This window comes from Gavia stellata, chromosome 2 (assembly GCF_030936135.1).
Source record: "Gavia stellata isolate bGavSte3 chromosome 2, bGavSte3.hap2, whole genome shotgun sequence".
NCBI lineage: Eukaryota > Metazoa > Chordata > Aves > Gaviiformes > Gaviidae > Gavia > Gavia stellata.
Window position 1 is genome coordinate 18,185,317 of NC_082595.1, and position 24,871 is coordinate 18,210,187.

The window sequence follows — 24,871 nt, forward strand, 5'->3', positions numbered from 1 at the left end:
CTCTTCAGAAATCACACATGCATACACTACTTACAAGAATGTTGCACCATACTCATGCTGATAAAAATCCTTACATCACTTAATCATGTTCTTGAGTAAACTGTAGATAAACACATAATTCAAATCGAGATGTATATCAGTAATTATGTACATGCACACATAATTTATTGGTGAGCCACTTCAATCAGGACAACAGTAGTACCTTCTTTTTGCTGCAGTAAATCTGCCATTTCTTCTCTGGAGGGAGTGCAAACATAGCCTCTCTGTTCTTGTCTGTGAGATCCAATTCATCCTGGAGATTGTGAAAAAGAAAAGCAGAAAAAAAAACAGTCAACAGCTGCATTGGTAACTTCTAATAGATTGAGAGGAATCTGGACCAGTTGTTTTGACTAGCCTTCAATCAAAAGGCAGAGGACTTAGTGGCTCCCAAAGACTCCAATGATCATTGCTTTCAAAATTTTTACCTTGCTACTGTGAGTTCTCTCTGTCAGAGCAGAACCTATGAAGACAGGCAGGCTAAACAACTCCCATGTCAAACTTCCATTACTAATGATTAGTCAGGGATAGGAAAGATCACATGAAAGGCATGTAGTGAAAAACTCAAAGAACTGGCTTATGTGACACAGAGACTCCTTATGGCTCTTAGAGAAAGACTAAAAATTCAATACATCTTTTTGCTGGTCTGCAGTATGAGCTTGGTCTTCCATAGAAGGAGAACAGCGAAATCACTGTATCTTTCAAACAAAGGTCATGAGACAGTTGCCTAGTGTCAGTAATGTCAACATCAACCTACAGGTTGAAATGTTTGTCCAGATGTTTGTCCTCTGAACCACACAGTCCCCAGCAAAAGACAACCAGCATTTCAGACATAAAGGACATATCTCCACACAACATCACACCAGGTTGAACAGACCAGCAAATTCAGTCTCTGTTAAGAAAAGTGAGTTCAGTAGAACACACCCTTTTAGAGCCTAGCCAACCTTACATTTGTAAAATGAAGTCTAATGCTGTGATCTGGAACTGACTCCTAACTCTCTCACAAGCTCTCTCTGGATACACCACCGAAATCCCTAGCTTCGGTTTCTCTTCTGAAAAAGGTGGATAACAATAGACTCTCTTCCTTTACAACATGTCTCTCAAATCATCAGAGCAGAGACTGCTACTTGCTCTGTGTTTATTCAGCACTGACCAAAACAGGCCTCCAATCACAGCTGCCAGTTTCAGGTGCTAATGGGAATTAAACAAATAAGAATGGTCTTCATAGCAAGCAGCCTGCATGAGCTGGGACAGATTAAGATGTCTAAATGAGAGTTTCAGCAATATAAAGACAAGCTGCCAATAACGTTTCAATGAATCAGTTTTGGCAGGGTTTTCTTTTTCCTATATATTTGAAAGTGTTTGGAGAAGGAACTGTCCAGGGGTCCAGTATCAAGATGACATTGCAGCACTAAGAACACTGCACATGCAGATTCTGGCACCCACAGTAACCTAGCCCAAGCAGAGAAAATACCTCTTTAACTCAGCCCAACAATGGCTCATTTGGAAAGCGTTCAGGGCTGGGAAACTTGTGAAAACAGTGAGCTAAATTGCACACTGAGCCTGGTAGCGGCTGCTGACAGATTTAAAAGCCCATAGAGATTTCAGCTGCAAAAAGGTACAAAAGAAATGCAAACAGTAACAAGGCGAGGTCAGTGCCAGCAGCCCAAGGTAGAAGAAGCTGGAGGATTTTTTTAAACAAGAAAAAGTTTAAAGGCAAAAAAAAAAAAAAAAAACCAACCTCTAGCTGTGCAAAAAGAGTACAAACCATGTGGAAATGTTTAGGGTGAGTTTCCAAACAAGGGGGCAGCCAAGCGAGGCAAGGAGTTTTATCCTTGCTACACACAATTAGAAAGCTCAGGCCAGGATCACATTCTTGGGGGGAGAGGGAGAGTGAAACGACATGTAAGGTCTTAAGACAAGTGAAGGAATGCTGTTGGAGGTCAAGCATGTGGGAGGGAAAGGAGGGGCAGACAGGGAATCAGAAATGCCAGGTTTGGAAGAACCACCAAAGAGGCCGGAATACACATCTGAAGTGAACTGGCTGGACTCAGCTAAATTAATGGAAAAATTATGATTGTTTTATTGAACTGCTTAATGATATTAGCTTTTTTTTTTCCTTTTCTTTTTTCTTTTAAATAAAGAACAACTAACTTACTTGGTTTTCTAATCCATACTGCTCTTTCTGGAGTCTGACGGCAGATCAGACAAGCAGCAAAAGCTCTTCCCAGAAGCTGTACACAAAGCTGAATGATGATCTCAACCAATATAGTTCAAGATGACCATTTCATCAAAAGAACACTCCTATTGACTAAAACCACTGAGAGTGCAGGATGCTGCCACTTAGCAGCTTCTAGACACTGCCCTGGACACTGGCAGTATCAGGGACATAAAGAGCACTCTGCCTTCAATGAGGCAATAAGAATATGCAACTTCCAGTCATGTAAGTTTGCGTCCTGATAGCATGACATCTTTTCAGGACAGAAGCCTAGAAAAGTAGTTTGAAGGGACGGAAGATCCAGTGGGAACAAAATGCATCCACACCCTACTTTGTTGTGACTCATGAGGGTAGGTTAAGCCAGAAGAACATTAGAAGTCATCACATTAGCTCAGGTAACATAGTAACAAGGAAACTGCTCAGGGTTCAAGGCATAATGTGATCACCAGAGGCAGACCCAAACACACCTGACTGGAAAACAGCACATGGAGGATGGATTACCCCTCCTTTTGAAACAGCTAGTGTTTGTCTTCATTAGGAGGCAAAACGCTGGGTTCTAACACACAGGTCAGATGGGCAGGTAGCAAGCATGAATATTCAGCAGTGAGAGAGACACCTTCTTCGGAATGCAAAGCACCAGTCAAGCTCTTCAACACCCTTTCCCGAAGTTAGTCTTCAGCAAGTGCGTTCCTGCCCTGAGAGGAAGAAAGGAGTGGGAGGAACTGAAGAGGCCTACATGTCCCCCTCTGCCTGTACTATTAATCAAATCCCACCCTATAAAGAACCAAGAAATCCCTTCAAAATACAAGAGACATGAACTCTTCTGGAACCCTCCCTATCATCTTACTTCTCCCATCCCCAGCCCCTTTCTATAGAAGATGATCAGAAGACCACCATGACTGCACAGGAAACCCCTGGCTCTAGCTAAGAAAGAAGATCCTGGATCAGATGGACCATTTTCCTATTCTGACTCAGGATCCTAACAGAAGGCACATAAGGAAACTGGCTGCTTTGGAGGAACCCAGGAGGAACAACAGGAAGAATGAATTTCAGAAGGGTAATTTGCTCCACGAATAGGTCATTCTGACCCAATGACAGAGGCAGATCTGTCAGTATGTAGAACTTCAGACTCGAGAGTTAGCTCAGTGACAGCAAGCAGCTATTGAAGGAGAAAGGAATTGCAAAGGTTGGCAGGAAAGGGGAAGAACTCTGAATGCAGTCATCAAGACCGGGGTTGGAGCCAGGCTGAGGAAGCCAACGTGACCGAATGCCCAGGGAGCAAACATAAAGGAAAAGAAAAAAGGGTTGGTCAGAACAAAGCGGGGAAAATGCCCTCCCTCCTCCATCACCTGTGCCAGTTTTCAAACAGAAATGTAGTAACCCCTTTTCTATGCCTTGGATGGGCGGCTCGGTTCCAGCAATTCATGCCAGCATGACCCTGCACAATGGAGCTCAGCCTCCTGGCTCTTAAAAATACTTGAAATTGCAAGCATTCTCATGAAACACAGATTAAAAAGACATTTGCCAGGCTGGCCTGAGGGAGATGTAAAGTACTTCCAGTTAATATTCCTTACATTTATCTCCTTTATCTATTTCCTATTTTACTCTATTTACTGAGAGAGGGATACATTCAAGTTAATTTCACTTTCATGTGGGCATTTTTTTTTTTACTTACACAGATTCAATTTCAATGACAAAACATTTAAAATGTACTGGAGCTGGATTTGAGGTTCAAATACTTCCAGTCCATTTCTCAGGCCAAAAGGGAAGATGGCCTCCATTCAAAATGGCTACAACCCAAGGAAATAAGAGACAGAGAGAAAGAAAGGGAACAAGAAGGAGGAATGAGTAGGAAACATAAAAACAGTATTTTGTTGGATTTAAAACCACATTATGTGCCTTGTTTTTGAGAACATTCATCAACATGTGAAAGCTGGATTTGATGCTGGGTAGCCATCAGCTCAATAATGACGTTACTCAAAGCCCCAGAAGAGCTGGACAGAAAAGCATTTCTCACCTAGACTGGGCAGCATTTTTCTTAGTGACATGAAATGAAATTAATACAGAGAAAAAGTAATATTTTGGAAACATAGAAGAGTGGTACTCTTGCAGAGAGAACCACTAAAGAACCTTTAATGCCTACCAACACGCCTGCCTCTCTAAAGAAGAACCTTTAATGCCTACCAGCATCTCTGTGCTGAAATGTGTATCGCATCTCCACCATTCAGTCATCTGTGGAAAGGTGGGACAGAGTCACAGGATAGCTGCTCCTTCACCAGTCTACTTCACCTGGCCTTGCAAGAAGACTTATAGAGTCCATAGGAATTTTGGAATTTAAATGGGGAAACTTAAAATAGTTTGAAAGGCAAACTTAGTTAAGATAGATACACAGTGAGACTTCCCATTTTCAACATACCGATGCTGAAGCCACAGCAGGGTTAGGATAGAAACCTCAAGACTATGAGTACACAGAGTATGAGGGCTTCAGGGCTCCCGTACTTCTTGGCTTAAAGTCAGAATGCTGGAGACCAGGAGCCCCAAACTTGGTTCTCCAGGGATATTGGACCCTCATGGGAGATTTCCTCAGTTCCAGTTTCTCATTCTACTTGTGCCACTTCCACTAGCTGCCAGACTTCCTGATCACCAGGGAGCTTCCCATTGACTTAAGGTCAGACAACTGCTTCATTCTGTAAAAGACAAAAAACAACCACCCAAAACAACCAACCAACCTTCAGAGGCTGGTGGGATTGGTTTTTTGGGTTGTTTTTCCAGTTTTGTTTTGTCTTCATGAAAGTTTAACGAATTCTGCATAGCATTTACAACACAATGAAGGACAGAATTCTGACATGGTATGTTTTATTTACTGCGGGCAATAACTTCATTAATATGGGCATAACACATATTTTGCCAGGAGGGAGAGAAGATTTTGTTTATTTTCTTATGTTTAGTTGGATACCTGTCTTGTTTCATCAATTTCTTATAATTTCAGCTACAGATAGTTGAGTTATACATTTAATTTTTGTCTGTAAGTCACAGTCTCTCTTACAGTGCTCTTGAAAGCACATCCTTTCTATGAGCATCCATCCCCAGCCTGTGTTTCACATTTAATGGCCTTTTTTATGATTGAGAGACGTTAATGACACCTAAAAGCATATTCTCATTTTTTAAATGTTTATTTCTGCCTACAAACATATTCCGGCAATTATTACAGAATGAAATCCATTTACCATCCCCAGAAGGAATAGCTGTGGCATGAAGTCAATCTTTATTTTACACAACAGAATCCAACCCTAAGACGTAATACATTGGCAAATAGTCTTCATCACTTGTGCTGTTTGGAGATGCCCATTTTGACTGTCTGATTACAGCTCCACCCCACTGTTTGGCTCTTTAGCAGTGGACGGGTACTCAAGCAAAAGGACAGCCAGGTCTCAGCATCAATAGGCACCATGGGAACCAAATCCTCAGATGGCACAAACTGGCAAAGGTCCCCAGAAAAGTTAAACTTTACTCTCCCTCATTAAACTCAAAACGGAAACTTAAGCACTTCCAGACCAGATGAGACCAGCAGTTGTCTCACCTGTGACCAGCACCAAAAGCTTCAGAGGGCTGTGCAAAAGCCCTGCAAGTACAAAGCCATAGAGCAAACTCGGTAGATGGTCAAACAGTTCCCAACTCCCTGCCTCAAAAAACTGGCTGATTCTGTGATGCAGGTGAGTTAATGTCCCTTTCAAGATGGGGATAGCATTGGTATTTGGAAATATTTTTTTGCACAGCTCCAAAGTTTTCCTTTCGCTCGCTCACACCAGCATTATCCTTAATGGTTCTTTGTGAGTCATCCAATAGGGAACAAAACTGAGAAAGTAGGAATAATATTAAGATGCCTTTGCACACTCTAGAAAATCTCCATGATTTGAAGACTTTTTATTTTAATACCTTGCTTGCATACTCACTTTAAAAATTTAGGTTCCAAGGGTATGTTCATTTTTACGTTATGACCTTGCACTGTATGAATTTTAATTAAATGCACCACTCTTATCTTGCTTCCTGTTCACATCTCCATTCCTTCTTTTTTCCCTTCTCTTGCACACACCTATCTTTTTTTCCCCTCTCTAATCTTTTTCTCATTCCCCTTGACCCTTTTTCCCTGTCATGCACAAATGCACTCTCCCTTACCCACCTCATCAATCATTCTCTCTCAGTCTCTTAACAGGATCAAACCCACCCAAGTTACAACATAGAGTATCATGCACTGTTGCCAGTATAATAAATTCCCTGTGCAGTATGATACCTGTTGCCTCAGGTTCCCCAAGGTCATTTATATAGATGTCTGTCACCATGTCCCCAAAAGGGCCATATTCCAGTTCCATGGATGCTCCCAAGTGGCATAGCACAGCTGACAGCCTTATGCCCTGGATGAATTTATTTAAATCTTGTACAAAGTAAACAGTGATTGTGAGACACCATGGGATCCCATCCAGCATCCACTGGCAGGCCCCAGAGAAGGTTCACATTTATGTGCAATCACTTTGAGGGAATAGTTGATGGTGGGTTAATCAATGCCAAACTACAACTGAAGCTGACATGAGATAAATGGCACTGATGTCTGGGACTGTAGGGGAAGGGGAAGAAGTGGAAAGAGATCAGGAAGCAGGTTGTCAGCAGCACGCTACAAGCCTTTGCAATACAGAATCCAATCCAGCATAACTGTTAGAACTTTAACAAGTGAACTGAGTAGGACCACATTGCTAACATGTGACTTATAATGCCTGAAAGCTACACTTTTACATTAACAACAGTCCCAGGAACCTTTATTTTTCAGTTCATGCTGCCTATGCCAGGTTTTGATGGCAAGTAACAAACAGGTTAGTCTGGTGTTTCACATTCAAACTGTGCCTCTGCTCACCAGGGAGGGAGGTCAGGGAGGAGCGGAAAGAGAGACACTCATCACAGGTCCAGAGGCAGCTGTCCAAAAAGCTGCTTCTGAGATAACTGCAGTGAGTGAATAAAAAAAAAAAAAAATACAGAAAAAAATTCAATCTTCTCCAGATCCCAGAATCTTTGCAAAGAGCTTATGAATCCTTGAATTAGAAGAGATAAACCTTCCCTATTTAATCACTGTGTCCACCTCCAGGGGACAGTATAGGATTGTTCCCCTACAGTTTTCCTTCCATTGCTTTGTTCATTGCAGCTCACCAGGCTGACATGTACTAGGCAGCCTGCTGGAAAAGTGCAAATTTCCAATACTAAGGAGATCGATAAGGCATTCTGAAAGACTGCCTGTCCGAACTGTCAGTGAATGAGGTTCATTCAACTGCACAAACTGCCTACACTCATGCACAAACCGGAGCAAAGAGCAGAGCAAAAAATGTACTGCTCAGCAAAGCTCGCTAAAAAGAGAAACGTTTCACAGGTTTTACCTAATATCCAACTGCAAACACTGGAGTGTGATTGAGGCAGGCATCAAGAGGAGTGAAACAGACCCTCCTTCTCTAAACAACAACCAGTTCCCATCTCTGCCTTCTCAGGGCTGTGCCTGGCACAACTGCATGGCTGTACCCACAGCAGAACTTGATGGCAGATGCTCTTTCAACAGGCAACAGCACTACCACCCACACAGCTAGTACATCTCCAGATGTAGCACATTGGTTAAAAGTTCCCACCTGAGCACTTGATATATGTCTCAAGTCCACTGATAACCCAAGAAGAAAAAGCAAAACAACCCCCAAAACAAACCCTTCCCCTCTCAAGCTCTTCCGCCTCATCCTAACCCTTGGAATTAAAAGCAGCCTTTGTAAAGCACAGTGAAACAACACACCATATAAGGCTGGAGAGTAACATTTTGATCAGTTTCCCAATTGATAAGAATTAGGTGGATCACTGGAAAACATCATTGGGTTTTCATGCATTTGCATACACATAGTATGTGTATGTGCAGATATGTATGCCACTCACACCTTGCATACACAAGAACTATATACATAAGGCATATCACATAACATTGGCCCATACCTACAATGTTTTATCATTACATTTGTACATGATGAAACCACTGGGCACATGAGTGCACACATGAGTACAAAGCCTGCTGGTGTAGGAAGCAATGTTTATGTTTCAGCTACTGCCACAGATCTGACTGTAAAGCAGAAAAGCAGACAAACAAAAGGCTGTGATTCCCATTATACTCTTTTTCCTTCTTGCTTTTTCAAAAAGTTGTGGCTTTAAAACCCCTCAGTACTAGAGGCCCAAATCTCTTGATTCTCAGTCATAACAGTACAAGACAGAAAGTACCTGATGTTTAAGTACTGGAAGATGTGTTTCTCTTCTACACTGTCAACACAGAAGTTACTCATTCTTAAGGCCCAGCAGCAGAGTAAGAACTTCATCCATCAAGGGCACTGCTTTTTGGCAGAGAAATTTATCTCACAGAAAGTCAATTAATATCCCCATCACCCACAAACAGCCCCCACGGTACTGCTTCCTTTTTTCCACCTTAATCATTGGCTAATTGCTTCTTTGATTTCTGGAGAAGAGCTAAATCCTGTCTCTCTCCTACTCCTCTAAGTTCTCTGTGACTTGACAGCATACAAGTACATGTAACGAGCAGGGCTTATTGTGGCAGTCCACTTTCACAGGCCACTAGAAGCATCTGCCATTCATTTTTCTGCCCTTCACAAGCAAACCACACGCATGAGACAACAATCTCCTGGGCCAAATAGAAGGAGAAAGAATAAGGAAAAACAGTACGTGTTTATGCAACAATACATGCAGATGTTTAGAGAGAGAGAGATCATGACTTAGATATGCATTCTCCCATATGCAGGGCTACGATATGGGTAGAGCAAGAGGGATGCTCCATGGATATGGGTGGGCATATGAGGACAATAATGCAAAGAGTTGACTATTATCACTGTGTTTTCTGTTAAGATGGGCTGCCTGTCCATGTCAGTGAATTGGAATGAGCCCAATGAGAGGGATGGGGATGAAAACTGAATAGTCAGGCTCGTGTCTAATCTAAATCCCTGCTGCTGCAATTTAAGCCTATTACTTCCGGTCCTATCAGCCACAGACATGGTGAGCAGATTTTTTCCTTCCTCTTGATAACAGTTTTCAAGCCTGTTAAAGGCTGTTGTAATGTCCCTTCTCAGTCGTCTTTCTTGAGGCTAAACAAGCCCAGCTCTTTCAGCCTTTCTTAGAGGTCATGTCCTCTGGACTTCTCATTCCTCCTCTAATTGACTTCCGGGCTCTCCCCGGTCAAAGTACATCTTTCTTGAAGTACACTGTTCAGAAGTGGGGACAATGTTCCAGCTGAGACCTTACCAAAGCTGAGTGCAAAGATTACTTCATGCATCTTCCAGTCTGCGTTCCTGGTTATGTGTTCCATGAAGACAGTGAGTTACTTTTTTTTCTTTTTTTAAATAAAAAACCTCAAAACCTGCATGACTTCTGTTCATTCGTGATCCACTATAATCCCTAGTTTCTTCGCTGAAGAAGTGTACCCACTTGGCTGCTTCCCATCCTGAATTACCAGACTTGCTCCTAAAAGGAGCATGTTTTAACTGGCCCCATTGAATCCCACGCTTTTTCACACAATTTCTCTATCTTCTTTTAAGCTTCTCCTTTAACATATCCACAGTGTTTACAGCCTAGTGATATTTCGAAAGGTAAAAGGTATGCTGTGTATTCCACTATCCAGTCAATTAAATGAAAACAAACAGAACTGAAGCCGTTAAATCTCTGCTTGATACATATTTTCACTGTGACAGGTTGCAAGTCCTGTAGGGCAAGTACCACATTTACCTCCACATTCTGATTATACACACTATATCAAATACCGCTCTCAAACAGAACTTCTAGTATCACTATATATAACACTAAATAACAATAAAATCTGCTGTTTCAGCACAGGGCCCATTCCCCGCCCCTCATTTCCTTTCCTTCTCCTCCCCTCATTTCCCCCTGCCTTCCCCCTCCCTGTGCCAAGGTTTGTTTTTCATGCCAAGGTCCTTTAGATGAGACCCTGTATGGGAAGGTAGGTGTGGGAAAGGTTATTAGGAAACTGCAGTCTAAACTGCTACCTTTCCGGCTTCCCCACCCTCTCCCTGCCTACAAAGTCTCCTCTGTTCTGTTTTAATACTAATGAGTTCAGGGGAGGTTCCTAGGCTGGAGCAATTCACAGCTTGGACTGTGCCAAAGCACACAGGCACACACCTCTCTGATCGCTTCCTGCCCAAACACAGTCCTACTGGCTCGACCCTCAAAATGTGGGCTGGGAATTGCTGCTGCGGCCCTGTGCCAAAGGCTGAATCTCCAGGGGTGTCAGTGCCACCTATTCCTCTCCTCCCAGCTTTATCCTCTTGTGTGCATCCTATTTGCCATACACCCCTATGGAGGGAAACGAGGATAAGTCAAAGCTTGGCTGACCTTTAAATCTCTGATAAAATGTTACGTAAAAGGGCAAGAGGAACTGAGAGGTCGGTTAAGAATTTAATGAGCAAAATTAACTTCTTATCGAGCTTTGCTTATGCAGCTCAGACCCACATGCTCAAACTTATATGCAGGGTAAACTCAAAGGCACTCCAATAAATCAACATAATTTCTGGCATGAGTTCAGGTTTACACAGATAGAAGTGAAACCAGAAGCTGGCTTTAGTTCTTCTCTTGCTCTCTGAATAATTACTCCAGATTTAGTAGTGCAAATCAGAGATCAGAATGTCCCTAACTCCCTTAAACTGAGTCGAGTTACTCTGGATTTACACCAGTGCAAAATATTAATTGAATTACCTGCCTTAAATTGTAACGGAGACTAAATCTCTCAGCTAGACAACGTATAACACATGCTTGTTCTACAGTCTACAGTACAGACTTCATAGAATAGCCTGAGCAGTCCATCAGTCCCCTTTTTGCTAACTGTTAACTTCTACTTCAGTAAATGGAGATGAGCTGTATCTACTACTAATCAGTCCAGACCAGCTAGAAGAACACCCACATATGAGGCTTCTGTTATCTCCTCTGGGGTGAGGTGGAGGGCAATTCCACAAGGCTCTTCACTCACATAAACCAAGTATTTCCATAGTCAAACAATGAATTGAAGGCATGACAGTATATTTGGTTATTCACTTACACCCTGTCTTGTCTCATTGCTCAAGTATTCTGATAAACAGAACAGCAACTACTGTACTGACATCACTGGGTTTAAGAAAATACCAGCCAAGATGTTTTTCTCTAAATATTTCTAAGAAAGAAATTATCAGAAACTTTCACAAAATGCAGCAAAAGGAGTAAGAGAAGGATGAGCATTTGCCTTGCAGAACAAACTCATCTCCTAACAACAAATCATAATTGCATTTATTATCTGGTCAAGCATTTGTAATCCAAAAGTTGTCTCACATCATTAATGTAGAAGCCAACAACTTTACACTGACCAACAAACTCATCCAGCTGTTGCTCTCTGTACAAGATGTAATGCTGAAACACAGCCACTAAAGCAATCCCAAAGGATTTTCCATGACTCGGGGATCTCCCTGGACACCTTCCAAACTGGGAAACTGCAATCTGCTTTCCCCTTGTAATTTCCTTTGGAGAAGTTATTCGTCAAACCTCCACCGTTGCATAACATTGTTGTGCACACTGCTAAATTCTTTTCAGAAAGTGTTTGTGTTATTAGTCTCGGCAGCCTTTCCCTTTATGTGGTCAACAAATTATGAGAAACTGCAAAATTAAAAGATGCCCTTAACTGTTTTTAACATAGAAGTGCATAGAATATACAGATGTTGACTAGGGCCCTTTTGCATACAGCACTGGGTCCACATGTGAAAGAAAGGAGAGTCTGCCCAGGAAGGCTGTAGAGTCTTGTTCTTTATTTAGGGAGAATCTGATACAAGTAGATAAGAGCAAGGCAACATCTATGATGGGAGGCAGTACTAGAGATTTGCTCCAGAGATCTTCAAATACAATACTTTTTGCCACCGGAAGACTCTCGTACTACCTATGACCTACACGTGCTGCATCTTTTCAGCACCTTTTCAACCTGGCTACAATTCTGTACTAAAACTGGTTTAAGACACATTACTATTCCCTGTTTCACACCAGGGAAACAAACTCACAAATGCATTAAATGAGTTATATAAGCTTGCAAAGGTACCTAGGAAAAAGGCATAATGCTCTTGAAATGTTTTCCTCCCAACAAGCTTACAGACTTTCTCATTTACAGAAAACAAGGTACCTAGCACTAAAAGCACTGGGTCAGTGGTGTTCCAGTGCCAGGTGGAAGGCATCTGTCTGTACTTCCTCCGGAAAAAACATGCCAAAGACAGAGCAGCTGTGGAGGCAGCCTGATGTGATGAGTGACAGAAAAAACACCTTCTGATGCTTGCCTTCCATGTGGTGCTCCCACCTGGTACTGAAGGGATGAGCAGAAGGGCCACTCATCTCCTGCATTTAGTGACACCAAAAGCTCCCCCTTTTATCCAGTTCGGAGGAAGGTGTCAGAAAACTGCTGACCTGAAACCTTTATACCCTAAAAAGCTCCTACTCCATCCACCCAGCCTCACCTGTGGCACCTTGTGCTCTCCACTTTGGAGCCTTGCAGACCAGGCACATAACAAGAAAAGGCCATTTCCCTCCAACACTGGAAGAGCCATCCCAGATTACCTTAACAGTTTCCCTAAGTGATAAACAACCTTGAGTACTGTTTGAAGACACAATCCACCTATAGAAGGACACAGAGGCATGACATAATTATAAAACCTTTTACTCCACTCTCCTTCAGGATATATGATACACTATCTGAGCAATGACTATATCTGATATAAATTGCTACTAGATAAGCAAATACAGTCAATTTGAGTCAACACATTAAACAGATGATCCTTCATGATTGTTATCTACTCCATTCAATTATCTTATTTTGTTAAAAGTTCCTCCTAAATGCCAGCTATGCTCTACCTCAGTAGGTATAACTCCTATCCTGCAAAACACTTGTATCCCATCCTTTTTCAATACCTTTCCTCCTCACGGGAAAGCTTCCCCAGCTTCAGGTGGTTACTTTTACATTGCTGTTTCATTATAAATTTTACAAGGTCTTCATCATCACAGGGACCTGGTTCCCCCTTTCTTGCTCAAATCAGGCTAAATGACAAAACAACTCCTTCAATATCTCAGATCTGGCTCTTCTTCTATGAGCTGCAGAAGAAACTGACATCTGTCATTCAACCTCCCTTCATCAACATGCAAGCTGTCTCTGCAAAAGCATAGCCAAAAGATCATCTTGGCCTAGCGTTTGTCCCATGTCACCTCCATCTTTGCACCCTGTCTTTGCTCTCCCTTCAGCTCCACAGCTACTCCATTTGTTGTGTCTTTTTCTTCAACGCTTTGGAAAACTTTGTCCCTCCTTATCGCAACATCCTGTTCAGTGCTCTTTGCATGATGTAGTACTTTCCTCTGCCATTTCTCCCAGATGCATCTCCACGTGGCATCTTCTCATCCCAAATGACCTTTCTGACCTGATTCACAACAGTCTCCCATCTCTCCTCAGCAGACCAAATCTAGATTCAGATATCCTCTCTAGAAGGTGAGGAATAAGGTCTTAATAGATTCGTAAGTCATCTAATACAGCTCTGAACAACATAAGACACTAATAAAGAGAAGTAAAGAAAGGACAGAAACTGCAGAAGGGCAGGAATCATACTCAGAGAAGCCATTTCAAAGCAGTGGAGCAATAGGACATCCCTGTACTGCTGCTGCTGGCTCTTTTCCTACTGCAGAGGGAAGAGTCTGTTACTGTAAGTCACCAGGCATCAAAGCGGCAGGAACTGTATGAGAATGCTGGTTCAATTCTAGAAGGAAGTTAGAAAATTGTCTACTCTGTATCCATCCAAGTGGAGCTGGAAAAGCCCCAGAAAGTTGAAATAAAGATAAATTAATTTGATCTTTCCAGCTAGCAAGTATGACTCCTAATATCAGTATCATCTCAGTGTTTTATCACTTCAGCAGCCTTCAGGCTCAATCCAGAAAGTTCCTGACTCTTTGTTATACCCATAATGCAACACAAAAAATATTCACATATTAATGATGGTTTACTAAGAAAAAAGGCCACAGCAGACCTTTAAGTTATTTTTTCTCTTTTTATGTAACACTAACATTTGCAGCTATGCCAAAACAAGATAGTGTTATCAAATCAGCTGATAAGGTATTAGAAACACATGGACACAAGATTCTGAACAATAAGTACATGCACCCTATCCATGGCTTAGGGGACAGGGTATCATGACAGCTTCCAAGCATTCAGTAGAGGGAAGACACAAGATTGACATCTTAGCACATCCATTCTCTAGTGGCAGGATCTGTTCTTTCCCCTCTTTTTGCAACCCAATCTGCGTATCTGCTGTGCTTCCAAAATCCAGTACTTCTCCTCTTATGCCCTACATGGACTAGATGCATTTCCTCAGTCAGGAAGCATCAGGATTATTCTGTTAAAAACATGTAGTCCAGTAAGTAGGTCTTACCCAGGTGTTTCAGGTCTACTGTCAGTAAATCACACTCAAACTTTCCCTTCAGGTATTCCCACCATGACCACTACCTTCCCCACCTTTCAGAAGGGTGGCAAGTATGCTCTGCTTGGGATATTCAGAAGCTAACAATCACCACAGACACAGAAAATACCACACAGGCCAAATTTCAGACAATGTAGAATGATATAACTCCACTACTGTCTTCAGTGGAACTGAACTGCTTTATATCAGATAACGATCTGTCCATTTGTAGCAACAAGATCTACAAAACAGTATATCCCTGCACAAAAGCCTTATAACTACACAGGTACTTTGGTAACACCCCCAGCTTCTTCACACCCAAAATCTGGCACATAAGCCCAGGTCTGGATTTGCATTTGTTTACACAACCCTATTGATTCTCAGACATGGAGTGTGTGACCTGGCTCCCATCTCATGCTTCTCTCACAGCATCTGGGTCTCACACATTTGCAGCATAGTGACTGCTGCTTCTCACACAGCTGGTCAGGGAGCTGGGAGCTGCCAACCAGCTGCACCTACTGGAAGGGAGCCCACAGAGGGAAAGTGCTGGTGCTGCACTCAGTGCCACAAGCCTGTCCCTATCACAGGACTCCATATGTAGAAGAGTGTCTGAAGGGGGGAGCTGTCTCTGCCATGAAGCCTAAAATGTAATATCTCTTATGTATTAGGACTTGAGTAACTATAGAAAGCTGTTTGTGGTATGTGCTTTAAAATCAGGGACTTGTACACATGTATTGCACATGAGACACGTGTAAAGCAGACCCGACATTATGAAAAATCTCTCTTTAAAGAGCAGGAAGAAAAAGGAAAAATGTATCCTGGGTATGTACAATCTTGGACTGAAGAACTGTGCTGGACATAAAGGAACATCTGTGCATAACTAGACAGACTATGATACCATGAAGAGCTTTTGCCTCCCAAGCCTCAGTCCTCTAATTGCTTCAGAAATCTTAAACCACCCAGTACATTTGCCATTAGTATAATAGAAGACGAGTGCATCTGAGTGCATGAAAAATGTTAATCTGACAACTATAAACTAACTCAAGAGAAAGGAAAGTTTTTATGGCCCAGCCCCCATCGATGAGGAAAGCAATCTGCTGCCTCAAAGCTGTGCTTTTTTCTGCCTTCTGAGTCAGTGTCTTCTACTCAGATGGTGATGCTAAGCCTTATTCCTGGATATGAGCCTCTGGTCATGAAAAATCCAGCTTAGTCTCATCATCAGTATTTTCTTACAGCCTCCACTGGCACATTCTCATTAAGTGCAAGAAAGGAAGCAATAATTGGGGTGGGGAGTCTCCACTGAGCCAAGGCCAGCAAAGCCTCCTAGTTTGCTGGAGTCAGAGCTCATCATATGCAAATAAAAATGAAGGACCTCTCCAGATCTTGATTGCATTTGGCACTACACAACCTTCCTGACTGATTAAGTACAATCATCCATTACAGAAAAGCACAGAGGGGATGGGCACAGGGAATAAAATAACTTCCTCTTATGGGCAAAACAGCATAGAGGCACTTCTAAATTATGGTTGTGGAGAAATTTGCATTGATCAACAACACAAAGCCACAGGCCTGTCAGAGGTGTAGTCTGAAACTATGATTTACACGCAGGGCAAGTGACACAGAAATTAAATCCCTGTATTAAAAAGAATCCAGGAAGAGGATAGAATAACTCAAAAGACTGATAATTTGAAACTGAAATACTCAAATCTTGGCAACATGCCTGAATTTAAATATGATTAAATACTGTTATCAATACAACACTTGTTTGGGGTTTGAAGCGAGGACCTAAAATGCACGTCTTTCTAAGCCACAAACTTTCAGTGAGAAACTAAGGACTAAATAAGCTTCAGACATGGAGGATACTTTTCTGGGAAGGTGGTGCTCTACACTGGGAGCCAAGAGACAGAACAGGCAACTCTGCGTATCTGTTCCCTGGAAGTATTACAAGGAAGCTGGGGGAGAAACAGAGAATCTTGTTCTCCAGGCCCATCAACAAACACAGAGAAACCCTGTGTAAGATGCCCTCTTGTGCCTACATACATTGACTCATGTTTAAGGCAGTCTAAATTCACATGAAAGCCCACAATGGAGGCATTCCTTGTACTTTTTACCCCATAAATACTCTTGCAGGTTGCAGAGCCAAAGAGGGGCCTCACGAACACTGCCACAGTGAGGACTTGGCAAGCTTGAGTGGGACTGGTGATATATGGGAGTACTTATTCAATGTGGTGAAGCCTAGTTTTCATCTGAAGTTTATGTTGTATCCATTACATTAAATGGCCTGCAAGGGAGAACTAAGCATGAAGGAAACTTGCTACTTCCATGGCAGCTGTTTGCAGTGGAAACCGCTACTACAGTTATTTAGGTTTGGATAGCATCTCCCTGTGGCTCTTGATGAAGGTGTGTTATCCAGTGTGCCAAATTGATGCCTTGTTCAGAAATTGTTTTGCTTCCTCTGATGAAATAAATAAATCAATTCTCAGATACTTCCATGCTGTACCTTAATCTCTTTCAACACAAAACTCCTTTTTCTTTCTTTTCTCCTCAACTTTCTCTCCTCTGGGAAGACAGACTGTAATCACTGAATTTTATTCTCTGTGAAGGTAGAGAAGGAATAGATGTGGAGAGATGTCACAGAGTACGTAAAGAGCAGAGTTTTCCCAAACCTTCTGTTATTGATTATTTTATCCAATGCTACTAGAAATGTGTCCCCGGTGACCCTACCATTCCTTTGTCTCTGTCCTGAGAGGACTAGCAAAATACCAGTCATGTGGATGGCTCATGTGCTCAGAGTAGACCAACCAACTCCTTTCACATTCTTCAGCATTCTTGCACTAAAGTGCCAGCAACTACTCGCCTGGGCGGTTGAGAAATCAAGAGAGCACAGCAAAATATGCGACAGCGGCAAATATCACACTAATTCCATAATTCTGTTTCAGGGCAAGATGAAGACACTGATTTACTTAGGAAGGGATTAGCTGAATGGGCAGAAAACAAAAGGGAGACACATGTGGTGGGAGAGGACAGAGAAAAAAAGGCAAGAGCAAAAGGTACAGTAAAGCAACAGGCATCTTGCTCTAGATATCCTCCTTCCTCAGGTGGCACAAGGCATTAAAAGTTCTAGTCACAGTTACAGAAATTATCAGGGTATTCATAGTTTACCAACTTGGTGCCTCTGCTGCTTGGACTCTCCTGCCACATCTCCTCATATTTTTCACCTTCATGGGAGCTCCTCTGTACAGCTCTTATTCCAAGAAGACTGAAGAAGAAGGAATTAACATGAACCTCATTTTCTCTCTTCTCTTTACTGTCATAGTCACTGCCATTCCTTCCAGCTAGATTCCTGGGCTAGCTTGTCTTTCATTCAGAAATTGAGCCAACTGTGATGCCGTGGAAGCCATTACTAAATATTATGGGATCAGAGGTTACAAGGGGAGACACTAAGAGTTGAATTTAGGGTTATGTCAGGAAGGGACAAAGTTCCATGTTCCATGGTGTTACAGAGCACTGCAGACAGAAACCAAGGTTAAGGATTCAATCACGGTTCCCAGCATGGGCTGAACCCACTGAAGGTGCTTGATCCCGAGGGAGGGACAGAGACCTTGATTCAGCACTTGGTTACATCTTCATTTCATTGCACTCAGGCAGTACTACAAGGGAAAATAAGTTTTTGATTTGCAGTAGCCTCATTGTTTAAGAACACATAGTAGTTCTCTGTCCATCTTCTCTACAACAAAAGCTGGGGTTTCACAGTAGGGTCAGAAAACGAGATCTCTTCAGAGAGAGAGGGAGAGTGAGAAGACTGTATGTTGCCTCACCCAAGCAGCAACCTACTTCTTTTGGCAACTAAAGAATGATGGAACCTCATCTGGAGCTGTCATTTCAATGGAAAAGAAGCAGCATAGAGGCAGGCCAAAAGACATGCTGGATAATTCTCAAGTTTTCAAATACAGAGAGTTCATAAGTATTTATGCTGCTCCTCGACTGTAAATAATGTAACTTAATAGGTACTTTTGGTGGCATAAGTGGAAAAGCCTGGGAGGATGGTAAATAGTAATATGGATAAAAAAGCTTTTGTGAATCTATAAAGTCAACAAAACCCCTTATTTAGGGACTCTGAGGAAAAAGAAGAAAAAGAAAGAAACCAAACCAAAACTAAAAAAGAAACAGGTTCAAATGCAACCTAAGAGAAACAGAAAGAATCCAGTCAATGTCCCACCTGAGCTAAATACCAGAATGCTTCAAAAGGCAGCCAAGACTAAGAGGGGATAACAGTAAGCATTTCTCACATCTTTCCCAGTGTAAGAATCTAATGTGGTGCAGTAACTCAGACAATGATGTTATCATTCAAGCTTGGAGGCTATAATAATATGATCAACTTTGAAAATGGAACTCAAAAGACAACTCCATTTCTTCCCCATGGACCTTCTATCCTAAAACAGACAATCTTGAACTCCATCTTCTCAAATACCATGACCATCTCAACAGAGCCACTAACAAAAGAAACAAAAAAGAGAAACAACAAAAGCACAAGTTCTTTACACTGCCTTTTTGGCTGTGCTAGTATTCTTTGCATTTTTCTGCTTTCCCTGAATTTCCAGCATTTAAGTTACCCTTCTTGGGACCGTCTGAGTTCACATCTGGGATCATGTTCCTGGTGTAAGAGAGATCTAGATGGCAAAATCTTTAGTGTCAAGCAGCACACCACCCTTAACCAACAAGAGCAGCCCAGGACTCTAATACTGAGCAAAAGGAATCAGAATCCACTGTGACAAGAACACACCACTCCTAACAAATATAAACAAGGACATGGAGAAATTGTTTCATGAAAAAAATTATTTCCCCTTGCCTTGTAATAGTTCTTCCAGATTCTTCTGCAGTTCCTGTTCAGTCAATAAATCTGTACAAGGAAAAACACATGTGCTTAGCACAGTCATTTTTGCCAGCAAGCACAAAACCAGCTTGGCGCCCACTGAATAGACCACCAACTGCAGCAGCACTTTACTACATGGTAGCATACACAGTGCCAGCTAAGAAGACAGACTGAGGAAAAAAGCAGAAGTGATGCTGGCTAGAACAACCTTGATGGTCAGGTAGGGCCAGTTTTACAATTTATGAGGTACAGGACCACTCCACACACCCTACTCTCTAGAGCTTCTCTTCCTTCCCTGTTCATTGAAGGAGAGACGCTAAATGCAGCTATTCTGCCCTGTTTCAGTTGGGTGCATGAAAGTGGCCCTTTGAGGGGCAAAGCTTGTGTCTTGTGCATCTGAACTTCTGATAAGGACTTACCTGTACTGTTACCACTGCATTAGTCCCAAGGTAATCACTGCCAGCAGACAGCTTGAGAGCTAGTATATCTTCTGCTGTCTTAGCCCAAACAAAATCAGACCAAATCACCCTGAGCCGTAGCCTTCATTCAGACCTACTCACTGCACATATTCCCAATGAAATAAATCAAGACTGAATTTGGTCCATATCAGGAGTAACGCTTTCTGGTTTAATTTTCTAATCGAGGAGGCAAGGCCTAAACACAGCACCAACCTTCAAGTAGCAAAACTGCCTGGGATCCATCCTAGAACTGTTTTTCTAATTGAGTGTCATCGAAAGCAGACATTTCAGCTGAAATCAGCATCAACTTGTTACTTGACAACCATTGCCTTGGTCAAAGTCCAGTTAGGCAGCTGCTGTTACTCAGTTGGTTGGTCTGGGTGCATCCCCCAAACAGAGCAGCCCATACATGTATACTTGCCTGGGCCTGGAGTCTACACAAGCAAGTTCACAAGCTCTGGAGGGGTCTTGTGACTCCATCACAAATAAAGGATCCCAACACATTTCTAATTCCTTTTGCAAAATGGTCATCTCCAAATTCACTTTTCATTATATTAGTTTAAGGACCACAAGAACAAGAGAAGACATGCTTCTGGCCCTCAAAATGTCCATTTTCCTCAGAAAGGCAGGTAGAAACATACTAAGTATTTACTGGACTGGAAAATTCTTCACAAGAGAGGCTTTTCCAGCACAGCTAGGCTTAGCTCTTCTTGTCATTAACTCTTATGTGGGAAAATGCCCCAGATTTTAACTGCAACAAGGGGAAAAATAAGGCTTTGAAAAATTCATTCAAGCACACCAATGTTTCATTATACCCTTTGTAGAGCAGATGGCAAGATGAGGCTATACCCCCTGGGCCTGCTTCAGGGAGCTAATACAAATGCTCTTCTCACTACAGTTCTCAGATGATGTTGGTGTCATCATTTCACTTGGGGATTTGGGTCAAAACACTTTACGGTCAAATCTGGGTTTTATATAGTACAAGTGTACCCAGACTAGGCCCTAACGGATAAGCAGCAGGGAGGCTAGTACACAGCACAGAGCCCTCTCAGGCACTTCCAGGTCGTTGATTTACACTGGCGCATTTACAGTCTGAATCTTTCTAATCCAATTAAAATCTCATCTGAGCTGTCAATACAGATGTAGCCTGTTTTATGTTAGTGTTTCATAGAACATGCATTAATCCGGACCTGTGAACAAACTAGCCCTTCTAGGCAAATTCTGCATTCTGCCAGCCCGGTCTCTAGCCCAGGTTCTCTCACTCATAAAGCCCTTACTGCTCTTATCCTACTTGCCTGCCCAGGAACTCCTATGGACCTGCGTCACCATCCCATCTGAGTGCTTTATAAAAAAGTGCAATATACACCATTAATCTTCTGAAAAATACCACTTTTCTCTCCCAGCTCACTTCTCATGTAATAATGACTAGGGCACTATCATCAAATATAAGAACATGAATAGGATCTATTTTCATTTCAATGTCTTCACTTGTTTGCAATGTATATGCCAGTTACAGGCTGTCAGGACATTTAATAAGTTATAGCATAGACCAACAACTCACAACTTCTGGGGCCAAAAAGTTTTACAGATCATCATGTATACTTGTCACTAAATTTTGCACCAAAACCATTATAAATCATACTGTTTAACAGAATTCCATAAGGCAGCTGTGAGCTGTTTTGCCACAAGCACATGGAACACAGGTATTTGCCAGGCATAAAAAAAAAAAAGTTAAAAGCACCTTTAATACCACCACAAACTCTCAAACTCCTCATAGAAACTGATACCCTTCTCAGTAAGCAAAAGCCTAGCAGCAACTAAAACAGGTCTTTCACTATGACCCGAAGGTAAACAAGTTCAAGTTTTAGCAAGTCAAGTTCAGGAGCAAAGCACATCTGTTGGTGACATCTTCACAAAGGCTGGATTGAAAACTTCAACAGGTCTTGCTATTGGAGAGAGGTGAACTTTGATACAGCAATTAAAGCTTTGCATGTGAAAACCAATACTTAAGCAGCAACCAGAAATAAACTGACAGCAGAGCAGATTACAGATTATACTCTTACTCATGAGAGATACCTCTCACCAAGCAGAATACTCCACAGTCAGTCAGCTGCACTTTCTAAGAGGAATTCAAGTAGTCTCACATAAAAGGCAAACTGACTTGAACATAGACCAGGATTTTGTGAGATATCTCTGTAAGAGGAGATTCCTCATCTGCTACTTAGTCAGAAGCAAGTAGTCTCTTCTGTTGCACTCTATTCTTCCTGAAACAGCTGCAAATCCTACTGACTCTTCCTACATCCCTGGCATATAATACTGCAAATGCTAAAAAATTGTCACGGGTGCTAGGAAAGGTGGAAACAGTTAATGGAAAAGAAATCCATACCAATTTACTATGTACACAGAAAGCAACTTTGGCTGAGGAATTCCTTGAGCTGAAAATTGTTACAGGATTGGAGAGTATTCTGGAAAAGACCACCCTACAGCCACATCTTATATTCTTCCCTAGGCATCTGCTTTGCACCCCGTCTTGAAACAGGAGCCTGGGCTAGGTTGTCAGATCACTGATCTGACAAACTATAGCTGTCCCTATGTTTGGTATGACATATTATAATTGCCCATATGTTAACCTCCACTTGCATACCCAAATTATATGGTTACTTTCATTGCTATAGCACTTCGAAGCCATGGTAATGGACAAGAACTTACTGGGCTAATGTTGTAAGTGTGACTTAGAAAGATTACTGGCAAATTCTTCTAATTCTGAGATCTAATATTTTCTGTTCTGTTCCTCATCTCAGTAGCACCACTCAGGCATATATACACTTACAGGTACCTTACTTTACATAACCTTCGATCTCTGAGTGCTAATGAGATAGCTGATCAACTGCATCAAATGGTCATCACCTTTATGATGCAGACTGCAAAACAGCACAGCCCTATAACCTCTGCCTGTGTTTTGCATGTGTGCTGAACAAGAAGGCAAATGACAGCGAAGTCATTTGATGCCAGGCATGAACAGCAAGTGCCTGCTGCTGGGATCTGCAACATTTACCACCAAAGCAAATGACAAAGTTCATCTGAAATAACTGCTTCCTTTCCTGTTTATGTCTGTTGCTGCAACAACACTGCTTCAAGGTTCAAAGGCAGCTGGCAGATGAAACATAATTAGCATGGTCACCTGATTCTTATACCTCAAAAGCAGTATATTACTGATCAACAGAAAAGTATAGTCTTTATTTTATAAACCCATAAACCCTAAGATTCTCCACTGTACTACATTATACAGCAGATTTTATCCCAAAGTTGTTAACAAAAAATTGACTGTCAGGGATTCATTCTCTAGGGAACTTATGAGGTTCCTTCTAATATGCCCAATCCTACACCTGGAGAATTGCATAGTGCTATGAGAATAAATCAGCATATTTAAGCATTTTGTAGTACTTATACCCAGTGCCACTGTCATCCATCCTGTCATTTGCCACCTTTCTCCTCACCAAAGAACCGGTCATAAAAGAATGAAAAAAAAAAGCTTCAACAGAAGTTTTTTTCCTATTCCTAATAAGTCCCTTTACTCCTCCTTTGAAGGGAGGAGTTCATCCACCCTCTAAAATATCTCAATCTGCCATCAGAAACTTACCACAAGTTCGGAGAATCTGGCATTGAGCTCCTCTGCTGGTGGGATTGGGACAGAAAACTCAAGGAATTGGAGGGGGTTATTGTCCTTAAGGTTGATTTCAGGGAGGTCGCTACCCCCAAAACAACAAAGAAACCCCAATGCATGACGATTCCTCTTCCGGGGGGCCATGATCATGGTGTATGATGCTATCTTCTGATCATGTTCTGCAGGAAGAAAGAAAAAAAAAAAAAAAAAAAAAACAAACCCAGACATTAAATGATAAACAAGACTCTTGGATCTGTGCAGCTCTCTGCAGTTACAAGGGTTATCACTGGTGTCACAGCTGAGACACAAAAGAGCAAAATCAACACTCAAGCTAGACAAGGTAGCTAAGCTTTAATATGGTATTAACATGTTCTTGTATGGCAGTGTAGAATCACTTCTCCCGAAGTTTCTCAAAAGGTTTTAAAAACTCAGTGTGGGATTTCCCAGTAGGTAGATTTATCAGTAATGCTCAGTAGCCAAAGTTGAATGCTCCTACTGAATGCCAGTATTGGCATTTCTCTCACTACTACAGTAAAGGAACCAAAGTAGCAGAAGCAAAAAGCCTATAGAGGAGAATTTACGCAGAATAAATGGAAGAATCTGCCAAAGGTATCCCATTTGGTCAAAATAAAACGAACAATGAAACAATGAAGCAGAAATCAATTTTCCACCACTCTGGAGCCAGACCACCAAACACTCACTTATCCCTTTATAGCCAGGACAATCTCAGTAGGACCATTTTGCCTATCATGTTTTCAAACACACGTAACTAGTTTGGGCTGCTTTATGTATCCAGGGGAGAAACTGCACAGTGCTAATGCATGCTTTCACATTTACATTTGAACTGCCAGATCCCATCTTGACAGGACCCAGGCTTGAGGGGCTTTGGTATCAGGAGTGGAAAGGGAGGCAAAAGGAGGCCTGAAGGAGGAGCTGGGAAGTGACTGATTTCACCACACAACACCGTTTGTGAGCGGCCCACCCAAACAGGAAGCCTCCTGCCAGCAGTTTGAAAGGAGGGAGCTGTGCCGTCCACAGAGAGCCGCATATTTTGCCCTTTTAAGGGACTTGTTGTTTGACAGCTCAGGG

At 42.0% G+C, this 24,871-nt stretch overlaps 1 protein-coding gene across 5 annotated transcripts in view; it reads right to left on the reverse strand.

Moving 5' to 3' along the window:
- Positions 1 to 23,941, reverse strand: part of DAAM2 (dishevelled associated activator of morphogenesis 2) — a 120,898-nt gene extending 96,957 nt beyond the window's left edge. For 4 of the 5 annotated variants that reach the window (XM_009817334.2, XM_009817333.2, XM_009817332.2 and 1 more), the window contains exons 1-2: positions 23,759 to 23,926; positions 203 to 292 (exon numbers count right to left, since the gene is read on the reverse strand). In XM_009817334.2, coding sequence (XP_009815636.2) covers positions 203 to 292; positions 23,759 to 23,926 — 258 coding nt within the window. Of the gene's footprint in view, positions 1 to 202; positions 293 to 23,758 lie in introns of all 5 variants that reach the window. The other variant, XM_059828543.1, reaches the window with a different exon arrangement.
- Between the last annotated feature and the right edge of the window lie 930 nt (positions 23,942 to 24,871).